General features: G+C 40.6%; 1 protein-coding gene across 3 annotated transcripts in view; it reads left to right on the top strand.

Moving 5' to 3' along the window:
- SPTBN1 (spectrin beta, non-erythrocytic 1) overlaps positions 1-24,165 on the top strand; it is a 195,785-nt gene that overhangs the window by 39,508 nt on the left and 132,112 nt on the right. For all 3 annotated transcript variants that reach the window (XM_059943347.1, XM_059943349.1, XM_059943348.1), the window contains one exon: positions 15,492-15,686. In XM_059943347.1, coding sequence (XP_059799330.1) covers positions 15,539-15,686 — 148 coding nt within the window. In that variant the 5' untranslated portion in view covers positions 15,492-15,538. The remainder of the gene's footprint in view (positions 1-15,491; positions 15,687-24,165) is intronic.

Below are 24,165 nucleotides of genomic sequence, written 5' to 3'. Positions count from 1 at the left end.
AGACGACAGCTGCCTTCCTCTTCTCGGAAGACTAGGCATGGTGTGAGGGGTTTCTTTGCTCACCTGCTTAGGGCTTTTGCAGTCAGAGCAAAACCCTTCCTGTCATCCTTCTACAGGCCAGCGTGGGGCAAGATGCATTTTAGAGAAATCTCTGACACTGGCTCCCTACTCCCTCCCTTGGAGAATCTGAGGGATTTAAAAGGATCCAAGGCAAGAAGTGTCTCTGTAAGCATGAAAATGACCATCCTTATAGGTCACCGTTTTGATCCATGCTCTCATCACTGGTCTTACAAACAGGCCTTCTCTTTCTAGTCTTTGAACGTATCAGTTCTTTTTGAGCAGCACATCAATACAGAAAACATAGGCCCATTGCCATAAGGCAAAACCAACCAACTTCTGGCTGAGAAACTGCTAAATGCCTAACTCTTCATCATCCCATAGCTGAGTGTGGTTACAAAGAATGGCTTTCCTGTATTTTCTTGATGCTTCCAAATGTATCAGTTCACTTTTTTCAGACGTGTTTTGGTGATATCATGATCTGCCTACAGAAAGTGAGCGAGATAAGGACACTTCTGGGAACTGCATTTAAAATAGCCATAATAAAACAAATTCTGCAGCCGGTGTGGTACCTTGTTTGTTTGATTTGGTTTGTAACCAACTCATCTTCTGAGTAACCCTGTAGTTATGCCAGCACTAAACTGTAAAATGACCGATGCTGGATATGTGAGCATTGACCTTTAAGTGAACTAGGTGGGACTGATGTGGTCCAGTCCCCTCTGTTAGAGCAAAAATCTGATCAGGAGAATCACAGAGAAATTTCTCAGGGAAACTTGAAATGCAGTCCCCTTCTCCCCAAACTGAAGAAGCAAAGAGAGGTACAGAAGACTTGTGAAGCACAAACTTTTTTATATTCTGATATTCTATGACTTTCTTAGATAAAAAACTTTTTACATTTTCACATCTATTTAGATAGCAGGACTGTCTCTACTTTTTGTGAAGGACAAATTCCCAGGCTCAGTAATATGCCCTCAAAAATATGTCACATCAGCATAGGCAGTATTTTCCAATGAAAAGTTTTTAAATAGATGTTTTATTTGCTACCTTATGATATTAAAAAGTATAAAATTACCTAATAGAATAATTGTTTTGATAATAAATATTTCCAGTGGTACACTTAAAATTAATGTTTTCATCAAAATGTAAAAGCTATTTTCAAAACTTATTGCCCGTTTTTTTCAGTGGGGTCGTGAAACCCAATGTAAATGTTTATAAATGTTTGCAGAAGAGTACTTTTGTTTTAAAGAGAATGCAAATGTTCTCTTAATACGAAAACACCCCAACAAAGAATGGTTATAATTAAAGTAATAGAGATTCAGTTAAAAATAGGAAAAAAACCATTCTTTTGGAATATCCTCAGCTCCATGGAAGAGAGTGTGGTGTATACCTTGGGAACCAAGTTGTGAGTACTGTAGTATTACTACAGTGTGCTGATCAGAAGAACGGTAAACATTTTCTGGTTAACCAAATCACAGAGGCCTGTTAGTTGGAAGGGATCTTGGAATTCCTGAAGCCCAGCTTCGCACCCAGTGCTCTGTCCTACTGTGGCTGCCCTGTCAAGTGATACTTTCCCACCCAGGGTGAGCCTCTGGTGGTGCTGGTGAACTCCCTTGCTCTCGGGCCAGCCCTCTGCATTTTTGGACAGCTCTAGTTGTTCAGAAAGCTTCTTCTAACCCTGAGTCCCTATGAGTTTGTTGCTCACTGCCTGCCAAGGAGTCTGTGCCAGTGCCGACATGAGGGCTCCTGAAGCTACTTAAAGATAGTTGTCTGGTGTCTCTTTAAGACTTTTTTCCCCCCGGAGGGTCCTAAGTCCTGGCCGGGACTCCCAGGTGTCTTACATCCTGGCTGCCCTCTTCTGGACATACTCGAGTTGCTCAGTACCACAGGTGGTTACTTCATGTCTTAACAATTGCACTACCTTCTGCTGGTGATTTGTATTGAGCTGACCACGTTTTCTTTGCACTGCTGTCAGTTTTCACCTCTTCTAACCTTGGGTACTTAAAAAATCTAAATGTAGGACTCGATGTATTCTTAGTCTCTTCTTGGTCCGGGGTCCTCCGTGGGTACTCAGTGTGCTTTCTGAGATCGTAAGGAAGGTGTTGACTAGCTTGGGCCCTGGGTTATGAATTTGTCCCACCACTCTTTAATCTTCAAGTCAGCACCCTTTGAGTATGGCTGTTCAGCCAGCAATAAAGATTTGACTTGGGAAATCAGCCTCTGTAATTTAGATAGAAATTTGACGTTGCCATTTGAAGTTTTTACTTTGGTGACTATGGGAAATCAAAAATTCTAAGGTGGTAAGTAGAGTAGAAAAATTAAGATGTAGATAATCCTTTTATCATTTAGGGGTTTATTTCAGTTTTGTTTGTTTGATATTTACTATTTCTAGCTTTAATTTGAACAAACTTACCATGGATAAACTGGAAAATTTTTCTTCTTGATACAGCTGCTTTGGTAGGGAAAGTGCCTATCATACCCTTGGAAGATTAAAATTGTTAAGTATAAAGTTTATTCATTAAATGTTTACCGATTGCCTGCCATGTGCTAGGCATTATACCTAGGGATATATTGCTGAAAAAGAAATACCTAATAATTCATGGTGAGTATGGTATATAAAGTGAGATAGTTATTTAACAATTACACAGGTAATTTTTTAAACACTCTTGATACATGCCACGAGAAAAGATTGCAACAAGAGCATATAGCAGCAGGCCCTGGGCTGGGAGCTTCAGAAGAGCCTTCCTGGAGAAAGTAATGTTTAGGCTGACCTGTTTCTTGTTTATCTGTTGTCCCTATCTTTAAAAATCACAAATTATTGAGAGAGAGCAGCTCCACTGCTAATGAGAATAGAAAGCCTTCCTAATTGATACTTTTTGGGTTGGAATTGGCATTTAATGGCACGAAAGACAGCTTTAGGGTTCACTCAGACACCACTAAAAATCCAGCCACTCCTGGGGTGCCCACCCCTTGATTTTCTCTCTGTGCAGAATCATGGGATGCTAACATAATTTGATTCCCTCCACTTCTGTAAATGCCCTACTGTCCTGTTGTTCATTCTTCACTCTTGCTGAGTCTGACAAAAGAAACAGCGAACTTCTTTGAAAGTGTTTGGAGGAAGGAAAAACAAAAGTACGTGTTACGTTGTAGATATTTTGGGAAGTAGAAAACTAGTTTATTAATAACATATTTCAAGGAGTTGAAAATACAGGCTTGATTTTGGTCAGGCAAGGAGTTCAAAAATACAGTTTCCAAAATCACGTCACGAGGGAGCTTTTAAAGAAGGAAATTCAGAGCAGTCTGGATGTTCTGGTTCTTGTTCTTTCAAGCCTATATCCCCCTGTTGCGGAGACAAGGAAAGTTGCTAGTTTCCTTTGCTCTCGTGGTCTCTCTCTCTCTTTTTTTTTAAATTTAAAAAATTATTTATTCAAGTATAGTTAATTTACAATATTATGTTAGTTTCAGGTGTGTAGCATAGTGATTCAGTATTTTTGCAGATTATACTCCATTTTAGGTTATTACAAGATAATGGCTGTAATTCCCTGTGCTGTACGGTATATCGTTGTTGTTCCTTTGCTCTTGAACCTGATTGAGGACTTTACCAGCTAAAACTTCATTTTCATTTTGAAGTAATTCGAGCAATAGAGGGGGAGCCAAGCAAATATGAATTGCAGGCCCCTGCCCCTGTAGCCTTTGGAAAGGCCATGCTTGATCCTTTGCCTTTCTTCCAAGCTTGGAGTGATGGGCTGCTGGCAGGGTTGGATTATGGCCTGGCCCTGTGGTGGATGTGTGTGCTTGTGTCTGGTCACCTATGGTGAACGAACGCATGCTCATAGTTCTGTATCAGAGAGCTCCTCTGTGATTCTAAACTTACGGCAGTATTTTAACCACTGTGGCTCATTTTTCTCGCGTGGCAGTGTTTAAATATTATGGAAAGCCAAAGTGAATCTCCACATTTGCCTTAACTGACCTTTGTTACCAAGCTTCATACCCAGCACCTTTGTAGTCAAGTTTTTAAAAAGTAATGTGTGGAATTCTAATGGATTTCAGTTTGTATATGGTGTTAACAGTGTTTTTTTTTTTTTTAAAACCCTTTTTTTCAAATTGATAGGTTTAAACAAGTTTTAGTAACAGAGGTTTGATCATGTTAAAATGGTAATTATTTGAATGTTTTTTCTGGGATTGATGTCACTTCTCCTTTTCAAGTATCATAGGCCAACCTTCACTCATTTTGTTTGTTTGAAAGGTTACAGATTTCTAAATAGTTTGGGAATCATTTACCAACCATGCAGAGGGGGAAGGCTTGCTGCTGACATGTAAATCCAAGCAGTGAGGGTTGTTTGAACTGCTCTTTGAGACAATTTAACTAATAATATTTAAACCTTTGGAAATTTGGCTATTATTAGACAAGTCATTTTCTAGAGGAGAATGATTCTCAAAATATGACATATTAAAAGAAGTATGTTTGTTTATCCCAAATGAGATTGTGAAATTTGTGATTATTCCTTTCCTATCCAAATATGACCCTTCATATTTTGTTGGTTGAAAATAAATTTCTTATAAAAATGTATCCTTTGCTAAATGAATCTGGGTGAGGAGACTGTGGCCCCTTGCAAAACAATTACAGTTTATCCTGATCCAGGATACATTATTATTTAGGCAGAAAGAAGCATTGTGCTTCAGCATTAGAATGCTCTGTGGTGACGCTGCCCCTGCCGCCTGCCATTTTCTTACACGATTGTTTTTGCGCGTCTGCGGCGGCTTAAGTGCTGGTGCTGGGAATATAAAGATGAGCAGGACAGAGAGAACCCTGGCCCTCATGGAGCTTAGCGTGTGTGCCTCGTTCATCATTTCCTGTAGTGTTGCTTTTCATTGTGGTTTTACATATTTCTGTCATGTGATCATTATTCCAGGAAATTGTGATACGCATTTTCACTTGATAAGATTTGCAGAGAATTTAGGCACTGGGCTGTTCTGGGAGTAGAAGTCTGCTTCCAAACAGCATGTTATTGCTCCTCTGTTGTTCAGGCACTCAGGCCTTATAAAATTTCCCAGAGAGGAAGGCCATGAAGTGCCAAACTCACTGAAAGTCAGGACTGGCGTTTTGGCAGCAGTACCATTAGACCTACACCCTAATGTAATTTAAAACTATTCTGGAAGTAAAGGGAAGACCAAAGTGGTGATTTATAGTGGCTCAGAAACCCCACGCTGGCCGTAAGACCATGGTGTTAGGTCTGCATTGAGTTAATGATTTCACTTTTAATTGCTTTTCTCTGTTAATAGAACAAAAACAAGGATAGCCTTTAACTGCCAAGTATATGACGAAGCCTTGTATTTTAATAGGAATTATTTTTAAATGTTTTTGTTTGGTTCAAATTAGGTGATTTTGAGGCTTATAGATAGATACTGGAAAAGCTGACCTTACAGTATCTTGATCTATTTTTGAAATAAAGCTAGTGTTAAAAAATTTTAGGGCTTACAAATTTATATTTAGAATCTAGATAGTATCATATGTAGGCACAGAAAAGAAATAAGGTACTTTGTTTAAAATTTTAAAGTACAAATAGTACATAAGGATAAATTTCTATGCCATATATTAAGAATTTTTCTTTTGTTTAAGGCGCTCAAATAATGAATCTGTTTATAATTTTACTGTTCATTGTGCAGTTCACTCTGTAAAGTAGAGGGTCAGGGAGATGCCTTGTTATTCCCCCTGCTTTCTACTTTTCCTTGTAGAAGAAATGTATTCTTGGTCATACTGTATAATGGTAAGTTCTTAAGCCACCCTGATGTAATCTTTTAAACAGATTGTTTTAAAATAAAACGAATTATGGTCAGTGTCTTTTCTGATAGTGAATCTTTTCAAATAAGTAATTTTCTTTATAGTTAGGGTAATTTTGCTACTCCAAGTAGTAGAACCTGGTTTAACCTGCCCATGTTAAAAAAAATAAAATTTGTCCCTACAGCTTTATTCATAAAATTAGAACTGGCCTTCCAGTGGCATCTTTGATCTGGGTAGGAAAGAGTTTACTTCTGAATATTGGGAATGAAGGTGTCTTAGTCTGTGTGAACTGCTGTTACAAAACGTCATAGACTGGGTGGCATATAAACAACATTTATTTCTCATAGTTCTAGAGGCTGGAAAGTCCACGAACAAGGTGCTGGCAAATTTGGTGTCTGGTGAGGGCCTGCTTCCTGGTTCATAGACTGCCGTCATCCTGCTGTGTCCTCACATGATGGAAGGGGTGAGGTTACACTCTGGGGTTTCTCTTATAATTCCATTCATGAGGGCTCTGCCCTCATGATCTAATCACCTCCCGAAGGTCCCAACTCCAAATGCTGTCACATTGGGCGTTAGGAATTAACATGTGAATTTTATGGGGGAGAGGGACACAAACATTCAGTCGGTAGCAGCAGGCTTGTAATGAGTGCTTTAGTCTTTGAGTGTTGTAGGCAGAAGATGGCTAAATCATCACTGCTTCCCTGAAGTACATACGTTAGTCCTAGGGAGGAGTAGCCTAATGTGAGTTTTTATATCAGAGGCATGATAAATGGGACCCATGGTGTATGAAATTCCAATTCTTTAGTACAGGGAAATGTACTCTTCATGTTCCTGTCTTCTAAGGCCTGCCTTCAAGTCTTAATTTACCTGAAGGTGGTACACATCTTTCCTTTAGCTTGGACAGTGTTTCTTAACCTGTTTCTTCCCACTATTCTTTTCCTCCACCAGAAGTCTTTTAGACAGTTTGAAATTTTAATACCCATGAAATTTTAATACTACAGATATACTGTATCTGTGCTTACATAAAAGAAAGTTTTTTTGCCTCAACGCCCAAATGAATTTTCATCCTTTGGGACCAGTATTGCCCCACTGAGAATACATGAGCTAGGATACCTGGCTGGGTGGGTTGCTGCCCTACCTAGTAATTAGACTTTGAAGGAGGCTAATCTATTATTTATTTAAGAACCTTGAGTCCCTTAGACAATTTTCTGATATGGACCGCTGTTAAAGGGCTGTTCCTCAAAGCACAAGCTATTTATTCATTCATGGAGTCATACACTTGTTTCAAACCCTCCTGGCTTCCTCATTTCCTTGCTGTGCCACCATGGGCAAAGCCTTAGTTTATTCATTTGTAAAGTAGGCAATAATAGTATCTACCTCAAAATGTTGCTGGGGAAGACAAAAAGCGAGTAAAGCACAATGCTTGGCATAAAATAAGCCAGCAAAAAAATGAAGTTATTTCTAATAGTACTAGAGTTTTCTTTGGTTGTTAGTCTCATCAACTGTCTGCATTTTAAAGATCAGACAAGTTCTTACGGCTCTGGATTCAGTGGTGATAAAGATATTATAGATGTTGGGTTCATAGCTGTATGACTTGATCCAGTTGTTTAAATCTTCACACCCCAGTTTCCACATTTTGTTACGATAGAAAGCAAGGTAAGTTGGTTGAAACTTCAAATATAGCAGTAATCCTAATAAATGTACATGGGTTATATTTGCCCACTAAATGACAGACTCTTGGATTGAATTAAAAAATAAGAGACATACCTAAGACAAAATGACTCTAGAAGGTTTAAAGAACAGAAAGGGGGTGGGGAGGGACAGGCAAATATTACTGTCAGTAAAAATAGAATTAATATATGAATATGGAGGAAATAGACTATTTCATGTTAACAACCCACCAAGAAGATAAAATAATTATGATTTTGCATGTATCCAGGGAGTTACAAGGGACATCTGTTAAAACCACAATCATAGTGGTAGATTTTTTTTTTTTTTTAATTTTATTTATTTATTTATGGCTGAGTTGGGTGTTCGTTTCTGTGCGAGGGCTTTCTCTAGTTGCGGCAAGTGGGGGCCACTCTTCATCGCGGTGCGCGGGCCTCTCACTATCGCAGCCTCTCCTGTTGCGGAGCACAGGCTCCAGACGCGCAGGCTCAGTAATTGTGGCTCACGGGCCCAGTTGCTCCGCGGCATGTGGGATCCTCCCAGACCAGGGCTCGAACCCGTGTCCCCTGCACTGGCAGGCAGACTCTCAACCACTGCGCCACCAGGGAAGCCCATAGTGGTAGATTTTAACATACTCTGTCACTGATAAATAAAACAGACAAAAGTTAGTATGACTATAGAGTATTTGAAGACCACCTTTATTAACGAGGTTTCATTTTAAACAAGTCTCTGAGTACTGTTCCCTCGCAAAATGGTCTGAGTCTATGAATTTTGGCTGGTTTATGCAGCCATATAATGCTCTTTGTACAGTAGATGTGTTCCTGTAAAGCTCCAAGTAAACTAGATAATTGTAAAAGTGAATGATAAACTTTTCTAAAGGACTTTGTATGCGTGTGATTTTTTCTTATGTTGTCAGCTGTCACACTAGGACTTTTTCTGTGTGTCCTGGTGTTTGTGAGCAGAGAACTTTGAATGTTTAGGTTGGACTCTTGAGCCTTTTTATGGAACTGGGTCTGTGAACCTGAGTAACGGTCGGTTAGCCAGATTTATTCATCACAGTGGTTCTAGATGTGGTTTCTTGCAGAGACTCCTCTTTTTTTTTTTTTTTTTTTAAATTTTATTTATTTTATTTATTTATGGCTGTGTTGGGTCTTCGTTTCTGTGCGAGGGCTTTCTCTAGTTGCGGCAAGCGGGGGCCACTCTTCATCGCGGTGCGCGGGCCTCTCACCATCGCGGCCTCTCTTGTTGCGGAGCACAGGCTCCAGACGCGCAGGCTCAGCAATTGTGGCTCACGGGCCTAGTCGCTCCGCGGCATGTGGGATCTTCCCAGACCAGGGCTCGAACCCGTGTCCCCTGCATTGGCAGGCAGATTCTCAACCACTGCACCACCAGGGAAGCCCAGAGACTCCTCTTTATTGGCCATTTACACATGCTGCAGAATGCCTTGGTGGCAAACTGTAAACGGGGTGTGACCCTCTTGTTTTCTGGCTACTAAAGAGTTGAGAGGATTGAGGCAGAACTCTCAGAGGTCCCTTCCTGGAAACTCTCGGACATAGTTTGGTCCCTCCAGAGTCCGTGAGCAGGATCTTTTTTTTTTTTTTTTTTTTCTTTTTTTTAAGGTGGCACACCAGCAGTCCAGTGTATGCTTTTTCAAGTTTTTTTTTATGAGTGAAGTGGGAGGGCTTTTAAGCATCTGCAGAACACTTGGGTTTGTGAATTCTGTCGAAGTAATTGTTGGCATATGGTTTTCCTCCTCAAGAAGGGTTGGCAAATGTTAAGTCACCTTTTTCTTTAATTTATTTGAGCCTTTAATTAATATTGGGTATTAATGAAGTGTGTGTTTGTGCATGTGTGTAGCGCCAGTGAAAATTCCATTTATTCCCTGTTTGTTGCTTTGTTCTCTAGTTTGGACAAAAAAATTATTTTCATGGGTAAAAACAAAATTAAAAAGGAAAACATACATTTTAATAAGTATGTAGAGAAGCACCTTATTAAATATAAGTTTGTGTTCATTAGCAGCCTAGTCTAAAAATGTGACTGCCTTGAAATTGAAGGCAGAGAGCCCAGCAGATCTGTGTAACTTAAAAGGGTATGTGTTCTGGGCTCTATGACTGATAGAGACGGTACCCCCGTGGCAGCTTGAATTGTCATTGCTCCTGTGGCCTCACCTTCCCATCCTCCATCCAGTCTCCCACCCTCCCAACCAGTCCATAAATAATTCACAAGCACTTACTGTTTCCAGGCATCTTGCTAGGAGTTGAGAAATATAAACACAGTATGATGGGGACATGACCTTAAGAGCCTGTGTCCTACTGATGATTAGTAAATAGAAGTTTTGTAATTATGAAACAGTCTTATGATGATAAGTGATAGGGCAGAGGTATATAAGGAGTCTAGGAAGGAGGACATATGTGGGTCGTCTAACTCAGACTAGGTGGTGGTGGTGGTGGTGGTGGTGGTGGTGGTGGTGGAGGCATCAGGCGTGGCTCCTTGGATGAGGTGATACATCAGCTAGGATTTGTTGGAATAGGAGAGAGCTGTTCTAGGTAGTAGTTTTGGAGGTGAGACCGGAACATGACTTTTCCTTCAGGAGCTACAAGAGTTAAAGACAAGAATATTGAAACCAGGCTGGAGAGCTGGGCAGGCCCTTCATGAAGGCTCTCATTTCTCTTCAAAGAGTTCTGGGCATTATTCTGATGGCATGGGGATTTATTATTCTGAAGGCGTGGGCATTGGTAGATTTTAGTCATGGGAATAAAGTGATGAGAATTACATTTTAGAAAGGTCCCTCTGGCGGTAATGTAGGGTGGCGGATTAGGGGTTAAAATGAGAGGTGAGGCACTGGAATAAGAAACTATTGCTTGGGCTTCCCTGGTGGCGCAGTGGTTGAGAATCTGCCTGCCGATGCAGGGGACACGGGTTCGAGCCCTGGTCTGGGAAGATCCCACATGCCGCGGAGCGACTAGGCCCGTGAGCCACAACAACTGAGCCTGCGCATCTGGGGCCTGTGCTCCGCCACGAGAGAGGCCGCGACAGTGAGAGGCCCGCGCACAGCGATGAAGAGTGGCCCCCGCTTGCCGCAACTGGAGAAAGCCCTCGCACAGAAACGAAGACCCAACGCAGCCATAAATAAATAAAATTTAAAAAAATTAAAAAAAAAAAAAAGAAACTATTGCTTGAGCTGATTTATGAGATTTTCAGGAGGCGCAGGCAACCTTGGGGCCTGAATATGGGAGGAGAGAGAGAAATGAAGGATGACCGCAAGGTTTCTAGCTGAGGTCAGTGGGAGAAATGAGGGTGCTGTTCAGTGAGGGAGTGACAGAGGGAAAACAAGGTTTGGAGGGAGGAATTAGGAGTTTAGTTGTAGACACGGACTTGTTGATCCTTAGGAGACGCTGCCCTTAGCTGTCCAGGGAGTGGTTGTCAGCATAGGGTAGGTGGGTAACATCATCCAGGCAGACGGAAGAGGGCCGTGGAAGGAAGCCTGGAGATAAACTATAAAGAACAAAACCCTGTGTGTTGATCTAATACCCATGTGACAGGGAAAACAGATACGGTACCTTGGAAAATAAACAGATCAAGTGTTTTCCCTCTGGACTTTGCCAGGTGTTGACTTTCAGAATTTTAGTCAATGAAGAGAGCTATCAATAATAACTCCTAAAGCTGGGAGTGGTGAAGCTCCAGGTTTTTTTCCTGATGGTTATGACCTTGTGGTAGCATGTGCCAGTGCTGGAGGAACCTCTTTGCCTCTTTGGGTCTGTCTTTGTCTGCCAGTTTGAAGAAATAAAATTGTCTTCTTAATGAAGCAGAAAATGATAAAGCTTTTGGAATGTCTTTGTATTTTTGGAAAATTCCAGTTCATAGGAATTAGAGAAGGGCAGAGGATTAGAGAAGAGTAATTTGTGGAGGGGGCTTGGCTTTTTTACTTATTCCTTATTTTTATACGTGCACACACACACACACACACACACACACACACACACACACACACACACAGAGTTAGGATGGAGAAGAGCAGGGAAGCAGTTTTAATCATCTTCCCAATGTCTGGCCACAGAAGACATGAGTATTATTCATATCACATCTGGGATATTAGTGATTTGTATTCACTCAAGGATTATTTAATGGGTTCCTGCCGTGGTGATCAAGTCAGAATTCGGGCCGCACCGAGCCAGCTGGGACAGTGAGAGCCCTTCTCTGGAGTGGAGATTGTCTTACCTCCCGCCACCCTTACGTAGTTCTCTCAAGCATTCCTAATGGCAGCCCCACCACCAGGCCCAGTTCCAAGATGGCCAGCCCTCCTCTCTTCTCTCCTCCTAATCTTCCCACAGCCATCGAAGTACAGATTGCTTCACTGGCCCTTGGGACACATGGCTGATAGCTAGCACCTTGGGAAAATCTAGCCCTTTATAGATAACCGCCTGGGGACACCTATAGGTGCGATGTAAGCTGCCCCCGCAGCTGGCACCGTCCTTTGTTGAAGTGGGTTAGGGGATAATGATGGTAGTAGCTTGCTGGGCTTTCTGGGATCCCTGTGCCATGGGCATGCTCTCGTCCATGCTCTTGCCTTGACTCTGACTGTTCCTTCACCCTCAGGTTCCTGCGTTGTTGCTGTTGAATACCTGGAAGCACCGTTTCACTATGGCCCTGGTGGGGATGTGGGACTTTTTTGCTTTGACATATCCCTGAAACTTAAAAAAAAAATTCTATCATTACGAAAACTCTTCTGTTTGGTGAGGATATTGCCTTAGGACAGAGAACGTTGAAGACAAAAATGCCCCTGATATCCAAGTTTTTAGACGCTCGAGTGAAACAATCGAATAAAAAGAGTAACTTATAGTCGATACTTCTTTTGTATACAGACTCGTAGGAACTTTTGCTCCCCAGTCACCTCTTTGTTTTGAGGAACAATGGCGTTATTAAAGAACAGCGTTAAAGAAGAATTCTTAGGAAACATGTGCTGACATTCTCTAAATGACTTATTTTAAACTTAAGTCAAGGACTCAATGTTTGCTTGTTGAGAAATTTGTGGGTAAGTCAGTGGTAGGAAGAGATTCATGGGATGTAGTTGGGCTTACTCTGGAGTCAGGGGTGGTGGGAGCTGGAGCACAGGTTGCTTGCTGCCCTGGAGGCCTCGGTGTAGCTTGTTCTCGTTGGTCAGCAGGTGGCACCAAATAGCCAGGACGAATCTGGAGAGAGGTATGTGGTGTTCAGATTTCACCTTGGGTTGGGTTAAACATTTTGGAGTTAATAGCACTCTCACGTTTTTTCCCCCTAGAGATGGCATCCTCCAAGGCTGAATTTTGTAGAAGTCTTTGGTTTTGATAGAGTCATAAAACTTAACCATCTCCAAGGTCAAATGGTACATAACAATATTGATTTTTATTCTTTTGGAGGGTTATGACTCTGAATGCTAAAAACCAACTGTAAGATCCTTCTACAGAATATACTTACTGGCTTAAGTGTCTGAATTTTTTTGTCTTTTTATGAAATCTTTTCAATACGTTGCTAATGGAGGTGTTAAAATTGATCTACTGATAAATTTATATTTTTGACCTTGATAATGTCTGCCTGATGGGAATCCAGGATTTTACTCCCATCCGAGATGTTTCAGTTTGAGCAGAGATGGGTGACTCTGAGTTACAGATGGTGGTTCAGTTGTGAGGGGGACACGGAGGATGTGTTGGGGATATTCTTGGATATCTTGTGAGAAAACAGCTAATGACAAAAGAGGGGGCATGTCTGTGCTTTTGCCCCCAATTATTACACTACTTGAGGTGCAGTTCATTTGTTTCAGCTTAATTTATTGTCCACGGACACCTGGTTGCGTGTGCCTTGTGTGGTTCTGTGCTAGAACTTGAGAAAAGCTGCCTTTTGAAGCACAATGAGAGGAATGTTTCTTTTCTGCGTATGTGGCGTTGTTTATTTCCTTTGCTTGGTGCCATGTGTGGGGGAACATGTGAGCTCGAGTGGTCCATTTGTGGTTGCCGGGTGGTGTCTGGTTTGATTAGTGCATGAGCTCCAGTGATTAGGCTTGCTAACTCTGGTCTGTGCGTGCATTCTTGGTGCACGCTGAATGAGGTTTTCACGAAACGAGCATCCAGGTACAAAATCTTATAATTAATTTTTGAGTCTTAAGATGGGGCCTGTGGGAAGGGATGGGAGGGGGAGATGACAAACATCTTTTCCCTTGGGATATCTTCCTACAACTAAGTGGGGGGGGGGGTGTGTGTGTGTGCATCTTTCTTCCTCCTCTTCCTCCTCCTCTTTTTAAGTTACTTAGATAGGCTTGTATATAAAATATGCAGGAAGTTAACCACACCCATAGGAATTAAGCACATATCCTTGCCTCCTAGAATCTGTTTTTCACACAGCACCAGGATTGATCTTTTAAAAACATACATCCAGTGATGTCAGTTATTAGGTTAAAATCCTGCCGTGGCTTCCCTCACACTTAGGTTAACAGCCCTTTGTGGACTGGCTCCACCTAACCTTTCCAACCTCATCTCCTTGTATCTCTCCCTGCCCACCAGACTTGGGCCACACTGAGCTCTTCATTCCTCCAACAAGCCCTGCTGTTCTCACCTTAGGGCCTTTACATGAGTAGTTTCCTTTGCCTAGAATGTTATTCCTCTCGATCTGGGTGTGACAAGACCATTGAGAGCTCAGTTTAAATACCGACTGAGGCCTTCCCTGACCACCAGCTCTAAACTAGCCATTCCTTCCTTTTCTCTCTTTTGTTTTTAAATTAAGATATAACAGACACATAATACTTTGTAAGTTTTAAGGTGTAAGATATGTTGATTTGATATGTTTATATATTGCAGTATGATTACCACTGTAGCATTAGCTAACACCTCTGTCGCTTCACATAATTATCATTTCTTTTTTGTAGTGAGGATGATTAAGTCTAGTCTCTTAGCAGCTTTGAAGTTTATAACACAGTATGATTGATGACTCACTCTGTGTCACATCACTCCAGTTTCATTTTATTTTCTTTCAACTATCTTGTCGTTTCTTGTGTGCTTTTTTTTTGTCCAGCTCTTCCTAGTAGGATGTAAGCTTCACTAGAGCCAGGTCCTTATCTTGTTTACTGTTAACCCAGCATCTGGAACAGTGCTGAGCATGTACTAGGTCCCTGGAACATTTTGGTTCCGTGAATGAATAATAACTGTATTGAGGGGAGAAGCTATATATTTAAAGCTAAATGTATCTCTCTTAATTCTCTGAGGGCACTGTGATACAGATGGCAGTGGGCCAAACGTTGAGGCTGAAGTTCTTGTTTCCCATTTATCCCTGTAAAACGCTGTGGCCCTGGGTGGGTCCCTGAGACGTGGGTATTGGGGTGGGTAGTAGAATTTGTAGTAACACAGTCATATACATAATTTCAGTCATTATTCAGTCATTTTTTGGTATCTGTTAAACACTAGTACTGTCCTTGCTGCTGTATATTTACTATGTCATTTAATCTGAGGCATCAGTTTTCTAATATGTAAATGATAATGCTTAGATAAAATGATCTGTTAGTTCTCTTACATCACATTATATGAATTTCTAGGAGAAGCTAAAAGATTATAGTTTACGGTGACACACAATAGAAACAGATTAGTTCATGCAGAACCCCAAGGTAGGTATTCATCCAGCTCTAATAAAAACTTTAAAATTGCAAAGTTTAAACTTCAGAAAGGAGGAAGAAACCCACCCTCTGTTGGGTATCCGTCATCTCATTCAGTCTTCTCAACAACCTGTAGAGTATCTTCCCTCCTTAATGTCTGCGGAAGCGGAGGCTCAGAGATGTTGTGCCTTGGCCAAGGTCACACACATGTTACGGGGCAGTGCTGAAGTTCCCAGCCAGCTTCGATTGACTCCAGAGACCTGCTCTCAGCACGCAGGAGTTGTGTTATCTTCTGCTCACCTTTCCCCAGTAGGTTTTGTGGGGATCGACAGCTTAGACTTCTGACGAGGGTTTTCCTTCTGTTTCTCACAGACCTCTAAGAAGGAGCTGATGTGGAGGAGCAGCTGAGGCGGTCCAAGATGACGACCACAGTAGCCACAGACTATGACAACATTGAGATCCAGCAGCAGTACAGCGACGTCAACAACCGCTGGGACGTGGACGACTGGGACAACGAGAACAGCTCCGCGCGGCTCTTCGAGCGGTCCCGCATCAAGGCTCTGGCAGGTAGGGGGCCCTCATGTCCCGTCACAGGGGCCTGGGATGCCTTACAGGTCCCTTTGAAATCACCCACCCTGTCCCCCTCTCAAGATCAGCTCACCTCTGCTTGAACACGTCCCACCAGAGCAAGCTGACTGTTTCCATAAGGTGGCCAGTTTCCTATTTGGGGAACTGTCAGTCCCACAGCCAAAATGATTCAGAGCACCAGGTGGTTTTTATAGCCGTTCAGAAAGAGATGCCCTAGGCTTGTCAGAAATCTTTTATTTTTAACACATCTTACATTTCAATATATTGAAGTATACAATACCTTAGACACGAAAATACAGTTTGACCCTGGAACAGCATGGGGGTTAGGGGCACCAACCTGCTGCATGGTTGAAAATCCATGTATTTGACTCCCCCAGACCTTAGCTACTGATAGCCCACTGTTGACCTGAAGCCTTATCCGTAACATAAACAGTCGATTAACACATAATTTGTAAGTTATATGTATGATATACTGTATCCTTACTGTAAAGTAAGCTGGAGAAAAGAAAACATTATTAAGAAAATCATAAGGAAGGGAAAATACATTTACTGTACATCTATATATTTATTGAAAATAAATGTGTAAATGTAAGTGTAAGTGTACCTGCACAGTTCAAACGCTTGTTGTTCAAGGGTCAACTGTATACAAATTAACCTGTTTACTTAGGGCCTGTGATATATAAATTAACTTGACCTGTTACAGTACTTGCTTTGAGTGACCGAGGTTAGTTAGTATCACGTGCAAAGGTTTTGGATCTGAAAAGCAATAGCTTAATCTGATGAGGGCACATTTAATGCTATAACAGGTAAGTCTGCCATTGATAAAGTTAACAGGCACACATCCCTTACTTCATGATTTCTCACTCCCTTGTTGCTGTTGAATACTTAGGGCACACTTTTACCAGGGCCCTAGATGGGGTGGGAGTGTTTTATCTTGGAATTGCCCTGAAAAATCAGGAAGGGGTTCAGTCACAATGAAAGCTCAGCAGTATCGAGTATGTGTAAACCAAGGGGCCAATGTGGAGCTTATTCAAAAGCTTGCCCCTGTACTTTGAGACTCCAAATAAAATGATTTCCAAGTGAGAAAAGTGGGTTTATGTATTTTTTCCTAATATCTTTAATTATGACAGGTAAACAAAAGTCACGACTTAAACAAGTAAGTTTCCCTGTTAATTGTGAAGATAGCTGACTTTTTTGTTACCTTTACAGTGTAATCTGTTTATGAGGCATGTATCATTTGGAGTTCTCTTGATTCTAAGTAAAAGGAAACCTAACCCAAAGTGGTTTAAATGACAAAGAGACATGACAGAGAGTAGTAGACAAATTCAACATTTAAGCCATACTTGCTCCTGGGCTTAGATGGTATGACCAGGATCCAGTTTCTTTCCACTTTTTGGCTTTCCTTGCTGGTGTGGACTCCATTCTCAGGTAGGCTCTTGGGTCCCTGGAGTCCCAAGTTGGCTGCCCTGGGTCCCAAATCTGTAAGGACATCCAGTAGAAAAGAGCACCTCTGCTTGCCCAGTACTGTACTTCCACTATGGCCGTGGGATCAGTCTCACTGGCTTGATTGACTGTGCTTGGGTCACGTGTCTCTCTCAGAACCTCTCTCCACTGGAGTCAGAAGAGGATATTGCTGATTGACATCAGCTAATCAGAATGCATCTTGGGGTGCAGGGAATTGTGGGGTTGGGAGTGGTGAGGGGTCAGTCCCACCCAAACAGCTTGGCTAGAAAATTTAGAATATAACAGGAAGGAGGAAGAGGGAAATGGATGTTGAGAATGCAGGCAACTAAGTGCTATGGAAAAATTGTTCAGCTGCCTTAGGATAATTTGTTTTTTGAGTGGTGGTGATTTGTAGGTCTTTCTTGAGCTTGCCTGATTTGAGGGCATAAATGATTAACCAGATAGTCACTCTAGAATTAGAGTGTTATTTTCTAGCTTATTCATTAACATGGAACCTTATGGAAACCATGATCTTGTCTTGTGCTCGTGGATCGATTTGTACTTTAATGTCTTACCTCATTTTTCTTGAGGTTTCATTTGAGCCATTAGACCAGTATGATATTAGTGGCCGGTTATCTTTGATCATGAGTCATTTACTTTCTGGTTCCAGACTACCAGGTACGGTTGACCCTTGAACAACGGGGGTTTGAACTGTGTTCAAACTCACCCCTGTGTTGTTCAAGGGTCAACTGTAGTATCGCCCTTTTAAGAATTTTACTCGCAAACTGCAGAGTAGTTCCTTGCTTTGTTCTTTTCTGTAGTTCCAGAGGAGATCCCCAGCTGTCCTTAGGATTAATCAGTTGTCCTTACACTTCCTAAGATGTCTTTCCCTCTGTGTTATCCAGGTCCTTGAACAAGTGCTAATAATAGTAAGCATACTTACAGTGTGTCAGGCACTGTTTTAAATGCATTGCATATATTAACAGTTAATCCCATAACAACTATGAGAGAGATTGTTATCTACAATGTATAGATGAGGAAACTGAGGCACAAAGAGATTATTAAGTAGCTTGCCCAAGGTCACACCGCTGATAAGTGACTGAAGGCAGACTGGCTCCAAAGTGTATACTCTACTATTTTTTTTATATTCAGTAAAATGCAAAATGATTCAAAGCTCACTGGTGTAGAGAATTGATGATGGGTAATGCAAACATGTTAAAAAGATCTTTAGAAGGCTCAGAAATGCATCCTGTGGCTTGAAGAAGCCATGAGTAACCACGAGAAGTTACCGAAAAGAAAACATGCTGCCTCCAGGATAAATAATGTGGAAAAAAAAAGAAAAGAAAAACAAAAAAAGAATTGCTTTTAGTGAATCCAGAAGATACCAGGAAAACCACCTGTTCATGGAAGAAATTATCTTGCTTATTATCTGACTTCCCAGTTCTGTGGGACAGAAAAGTCTCTGAGCTCTCTAAGAAGCCTTATAAGCTGATAGTGGGAGTAACAGATCAGACCAGCACCGTCTAGAACTGTGGTTCTAGAATTTGAGTGGTCTTCAGAATCACAGCACAGATTGTGGGCCCACCGCCAGAGTTTCTGATTCAGTAAGTCCAAGATGGTACTTGATAATTTACGTTTCTGACAGGTTCCCAGGTGATGCTGATGTGGCTGGTCTGGGGAATCCCATTTTGAGACTGGTGTAGAGTATCGATGGTCATCTGGTCTACTTCCTTGGGTGTCTGAGGCCATTTCATCTAGAAACAAAACAAATGAACAAACAAACCAAAAACAAACTCACAGATACAGAGATCGTATTAGTGGTTACCACAGGGAAAGCGGGGTGGGTATGGGTGAAAGGGGGTCGACTGTATGGTGAATGGATGGTAACTAGAATTGTGCTGGTCATCACTTCATAGTGTATACAGATGAGGAATTCTATTGCTGTAAACCTGAAACTTACATATTAAAGAAACCCTTTAATCTTTTAAAGAAAGGTAAAAGCTAAACATTTTCTTTCTACAAGTGATGGGTGTTTATGGTTTAGGTTATATTTTGTGTAATCAACACAAAATATAGGGGAAGTAGGAAAAGTAGTCTTTTTAAAAGTGCAACATTTAGCTTGAAAATATTGATAAAGTAATTAAAATTAATATCTTTATATCAACACTCATAAATAGTGAATTTAAAAAATTAGGAGGCTATGTACCAAAATATTCCGTGTTTCTTTCTGAGTAACTTTTTTCTTATTTGTATTTGAACTTTTTCCTGAAATAAACGTGAACAATTTTGTAATTAGGAAAAAAAAACAACATGAAAACATCTTAACATCTAATATCACATTCAAAAGTTTTGATTAATTTTTCTCCCAAAATAATGGCATAGAGAAGTAGTAGGAGAAAGCCTGTGTATGAATGAACATTTAAAAAAATGACAAATTAGAAACAAGATTACTTTGGGAGTTGTCACTTACTAGCATTTATGAGATAAAATTTTGCAGGAGAGCCTTTCTGCTAAGGTATGGACATGGGAAAAGAAATTGACCTTGAGTTTATGTGGTTATGGGGAATTAAGGACAGCTGAGAAACATAGGAAAATGAGGTGAAAGCACCTAATTGTATCTTTTACATTACATGGATAGAGTAAATAACACTTATTAGTGGCTGTATGTGTAAGCCAGATTTCCTTTAAACATAAGTATTTATTTGAGTGACCAAGAATTTTGGTGGAGCATTTAATCAGCTAAAGCAGTGATGTACTTTAAATGTCCAGATCAGTGCTGTCTGAAAGAAATATAATACTAGCCACATGTGACTTTAAATGTTCTAAGTAAGATATTTCACTTAATCAGACAATCCAAAAATATTGTATCAACATGTAATCAGTGTAAAAAACTTGTTATAAATGAGATACTGTACATTTTTTTTACTAAGTCTTTGAAATCCAGTATATATTTTATTTTCCATGTCTCACATGGTCATTTTTAGTCCCACATGGCCAGTGGCTGCCGGTTTGGACAGTGCATCTCTAGTGCCTTCACGTAGATGTTTTATTGGTGAAAACTTTATAGATCCTGCTGAACAAATGTGGGCTTTAAAATCCCTATCACGAATTTGGTCTCGAGTATAGTTGTGAAGCCATGAGTAGTTGGCCACTTGGCTAAATGTGAATTTAAATTCTGATGAGGAATAACCCATCAACTGAATCATTATTTTTAAAATAATCACTCTTTATATGTGTGCCTTCCACTTCTAAACTTTTATTAAATGGATGCAAAGTAGCAACAAAGATCCTCCACAACATCCACACTCTGCTGTTTCAGCTGAAAACTTTGGCGTTGTTCTTGAGCTCGAGCACTGTTTTGGAGGCAGAAGACTCAATAGCAAATAGACTTGTTTAAACATGCATATTCCAGGGTGTCCACGCTCCCTCCAAAAAATTGAGATTCACTTCAGTGGGAGGGAGCACAGGAATCTGCATTTTTAATGCATACAGTACTCTTTGAGAAACACTTTCCTGTGACATGGTCTGAAGTGTTCTCACTTAATATTCAAATCTTATTATCCTTGAGTATTCTCACCAAAGTGAAAATCAACTTTTCATCTCTCCTTTAAAATATTAGTCTGCCCTTTCCCCCCCAGTAAGTAGGTCACAGTTATGTTTTGATATCTCAGCACCTAAGAAGGCTTAATGTTCTGCCTGAACTGAGTAGAGAGCTGTCTCGTGGCAAGAGGAACACATTCTTGCTGTAATCCCTTCCCTCATTATAGCCCCTGTCTGGGGCATCTTCCTGCAGGAGGTGATGGAGTTTCCCCCGCCTAACCCCAGCCCCTAGAGTTGTTTGGGCCTTTTAATTTGAAGTCTCCAGGAGGGCAGAACATTTCTTGGGGGCCTAAATTTGCTCTCTGGTGCTAATTAAAATTAGTGGGGACTTTTCAAAAGTTATAGATAAAAAAATTCAGGCACAGGGTTTTCTCAGGAGGAAAAGACTTGGACTCCATACACTGAGAATCAAAGCAGAACTTGCCATCTACTTTCTGCCAGTTGACTGCAAATTTCAAGCTGTCATTAAGGTTATATGCTTAAATTATTTACTTAATCCCCAAATAGATAGACCTGTGCATATATGGTGGAAACTTATTTTAAAACTGTAAAAGATTTTTTAGTTTACCTTTTTTGAGAGATGTCTTATTGTCTTTTCTGCCTATAATCATGAATTTTTAATTAGGTGGTTTAGATATTAGCTTCATATTTTTTAAGATCCCCTGTGCTACGGTAGTTTTACTTAGAAACTTCCCTGAATACGACTGTTAATTCACAGTCATTCCCCCCTGCCAAGACTGAATACACAAACAAACAAATATATGTAAAATATTTTACTTCCTTCTAGTGGAAGTATGGTGCCAGCTTGCTATTGAATATGCAAAGAGATCTATAAAACATGGTCTGGAATGATCTAATTAGGAAGATAAAACCTATTTACATGAAACGTGAACTAAACTTGTATGCAAGTGCCAAGAAAGTAGTGCAGGCAATTAGTGCTCTAGTAATTTAGAGGGAAGGATTGATCGCAAGAGGGAAAAAAAAAAGGCATTTTAAGAGGATGGGTCAAGTAATGTAAAGAACATTGGAACTTGGAGAGAGAGAGAGTGGAGCCTGAACCTTGGCGTGGCTGCTTCCGTTTCCACTGCAGCAAAACAGAAGAGGCCTTTCGCTAAAACAGAAAGTGCTTTTGGCTTCTCAAGATATTACACCACCTTGAGCTTGGATTCGTTCCTTGAAAATTAAGCTAGAGCTTTTCTTGTTTGCATGCTCATCACCCTGTTCAGATGGAACACTTTTATGCCCCAAGGGAAAGGCTTCTTGCATGATGGAGTGGATTTTTATAGTTAGGATTAACAGATTTAATAGCTACCCCATCTTTTTCCCCATCTACTCTTGAGGCTGTTTGCCTAAATTATGCATTATTTGGGATTATTTGTGAGAGCTGCATGGTCCCTAGTGCCACTAAATACACCACCCATTACTTGTGAAATCTGAATCTGAAAGATCATTTCATATCAAAGAGGTTCATGCAGGCTAGTGAAGAGAAGGTTTGTTTAGGTCATTAGAAGTAGTCCTGGATTATACCCTCAATTTATTTTCTGTATACATAAGGCTTCAGTAGTTTCCTGACTGTAGGACTGCAGGAATCTTTTCTTTCTTTTTTGGGTAGAGGTTCCTCAGATTTCCCTCCCCTCTCTTTCTCCTTACTGCTGTAGATGACACCCTCCTGACTTTTGAAATCAGCTTGGATTTCCGCTCCTGTGCCTTATATTCTTCAGATTTTCTTCTCATCTCAGCAATGGCTGAAACTCCATAGCAGCTGAGATGAATGATCCTGGCTGGGAGAAACAGCCTACTATTCCTCTCCTTCATCAAACCTCTTAACCACACACCATTCCTCTTCCTAACCCAGCCCCCATTCCTGCCCTTCAGTCTCTTTCAAGTTTCATTCCTTAGGTCAGAGAACTTCTCAATCCTCATCCCCTTACTCATCTCTTACTGCACCTTAGCCTTTGTCTTAACTTCTCACCCCACCAGAATATTTTCCCTAAGTCAGTCCCTTACTTTTGAGGAACTCCAATCACCATTTCTAGGGGAGAATCCCATCTATTTTGTGCTTGATTTGTGATTGAACTTAGGGAATGTGACCTGTCTTTTGTTGGAGACTGCCTAGGTAAGCAAAAGAGGAAAAATTCATGATTTTTCTCCTCTCTTCTACTTTTCCTGGCTCTCTCTGCATATGTGCACCCTCCACCCACCGCCATCTGTCTGTATTTTAAATATCAGCTTTATTTATATTATTTACATACCATAAAATTTTCCCCTAAGAAGTGTACAATTCAGTGATTTTTAATATACTCACAGAGTTGTGCGACTATCACCACTAATCCCAGAACATTTTTATCACCCCCCCAAAGAAGTCGCATACACATTAGCAGTCGCTTCCCATTTTCACTCCTCCCCAGCTCCAGGCAGCCACTAATCTAGTTACTGACTATGGATTTGTCTTTTCTGGACATTTTATCTAAATGGAATCATACAACATGTGGCCGTTTGTGACTGGTTTCTTTTACTTAGCAAAACATTTTCAAGGTTCATCCGCGTTGTATAGCATGTTACCAGTACCTCTCTCATTTCTCCCTCTGTTCTCTTATGTAAGTAATAGTGGTAGATTAGTGAGGAAGAACAGAAAAAATTCTATGAAAGTTACTGACAGCATAATACTGTGATTTTAGTTGGCAGTTGCCTGGGAGTAGATGGCAAATACCTCGTAGGCATCTGAAAGTACTGTAGAGTTAAGTACTTCTTCATTTACCTGGATGTGGTCATCAGATAAGCCTCCTGGTGGGTGTTTGGTGATCTCACACGGTCATCTTTGTTCCATCTGTTAAATTCACTTATACCGTTTAACTCTTTTGCCAGTTTTCTATCCAAGTGGACCTGTGAGCAGGTAAAAAAGAAAATGTAAGAAAGTAAAAAGAAAATACATCATTTACATACAGGGCATTTATAAAGTCCTGTCTACTTTAAAAACATGTCCCACAGTGAGAGCAAGCTAAAAATGTCATGAAGTAGGTTTTATATTAACAATGGCAATTCGGATAGCTAAGGTTTTTATTTAACCACCATCTGCGGCAGTACCATTCAATTTAATTTTCTAATTTGTAGAGAAAATTAATGCTGGGTAGATGTTAAATAGTTTCTTAAATTATGTTTTGATGTTTGACATCAAGTTGATTATAGAAGATGGCTTTGATTATTAAACTGCGTATTCGTCGGTAGTTTTGACACGATCACATAAATAGTAACCCAGTGGGAGGGTTCTGGGTAAGAAGGTAACAAGGTGGTGTGTGTTTGCTGATTGGCTTCTCTGGAAAGAATTCTGCATTCACAATTATTTGGGGTTAGTTCTTTCTGGTTTTCAGGAACAGGGATTCACTTGAGTGTCTGAATAAAAAAAAGATAGTGTGTG

The sequence above is a fragment of the Balaenoptera ricei genome, chromosome 13 (assembly GCF_028023285.1).
Source record: "Balaenoptera ricei isolate mBalRic1 chromosome 13, mBalRic1.hap2, whole genome shotgun sequence".
In the NCBI taxonomy this organism is placed as follows: domain Eukaryota; kingdom Metazoa; phylum Chordata; class Mammalia; order Artiodactyla; family Balaenopteridae; genus Balaenoptera; species Balaenoptera ricei.
The sequence above is the reverse complement of the archived record's forward strand: the minus strand, read 5'-3'. Positions and strand labels throughout refer to the sequence as shown.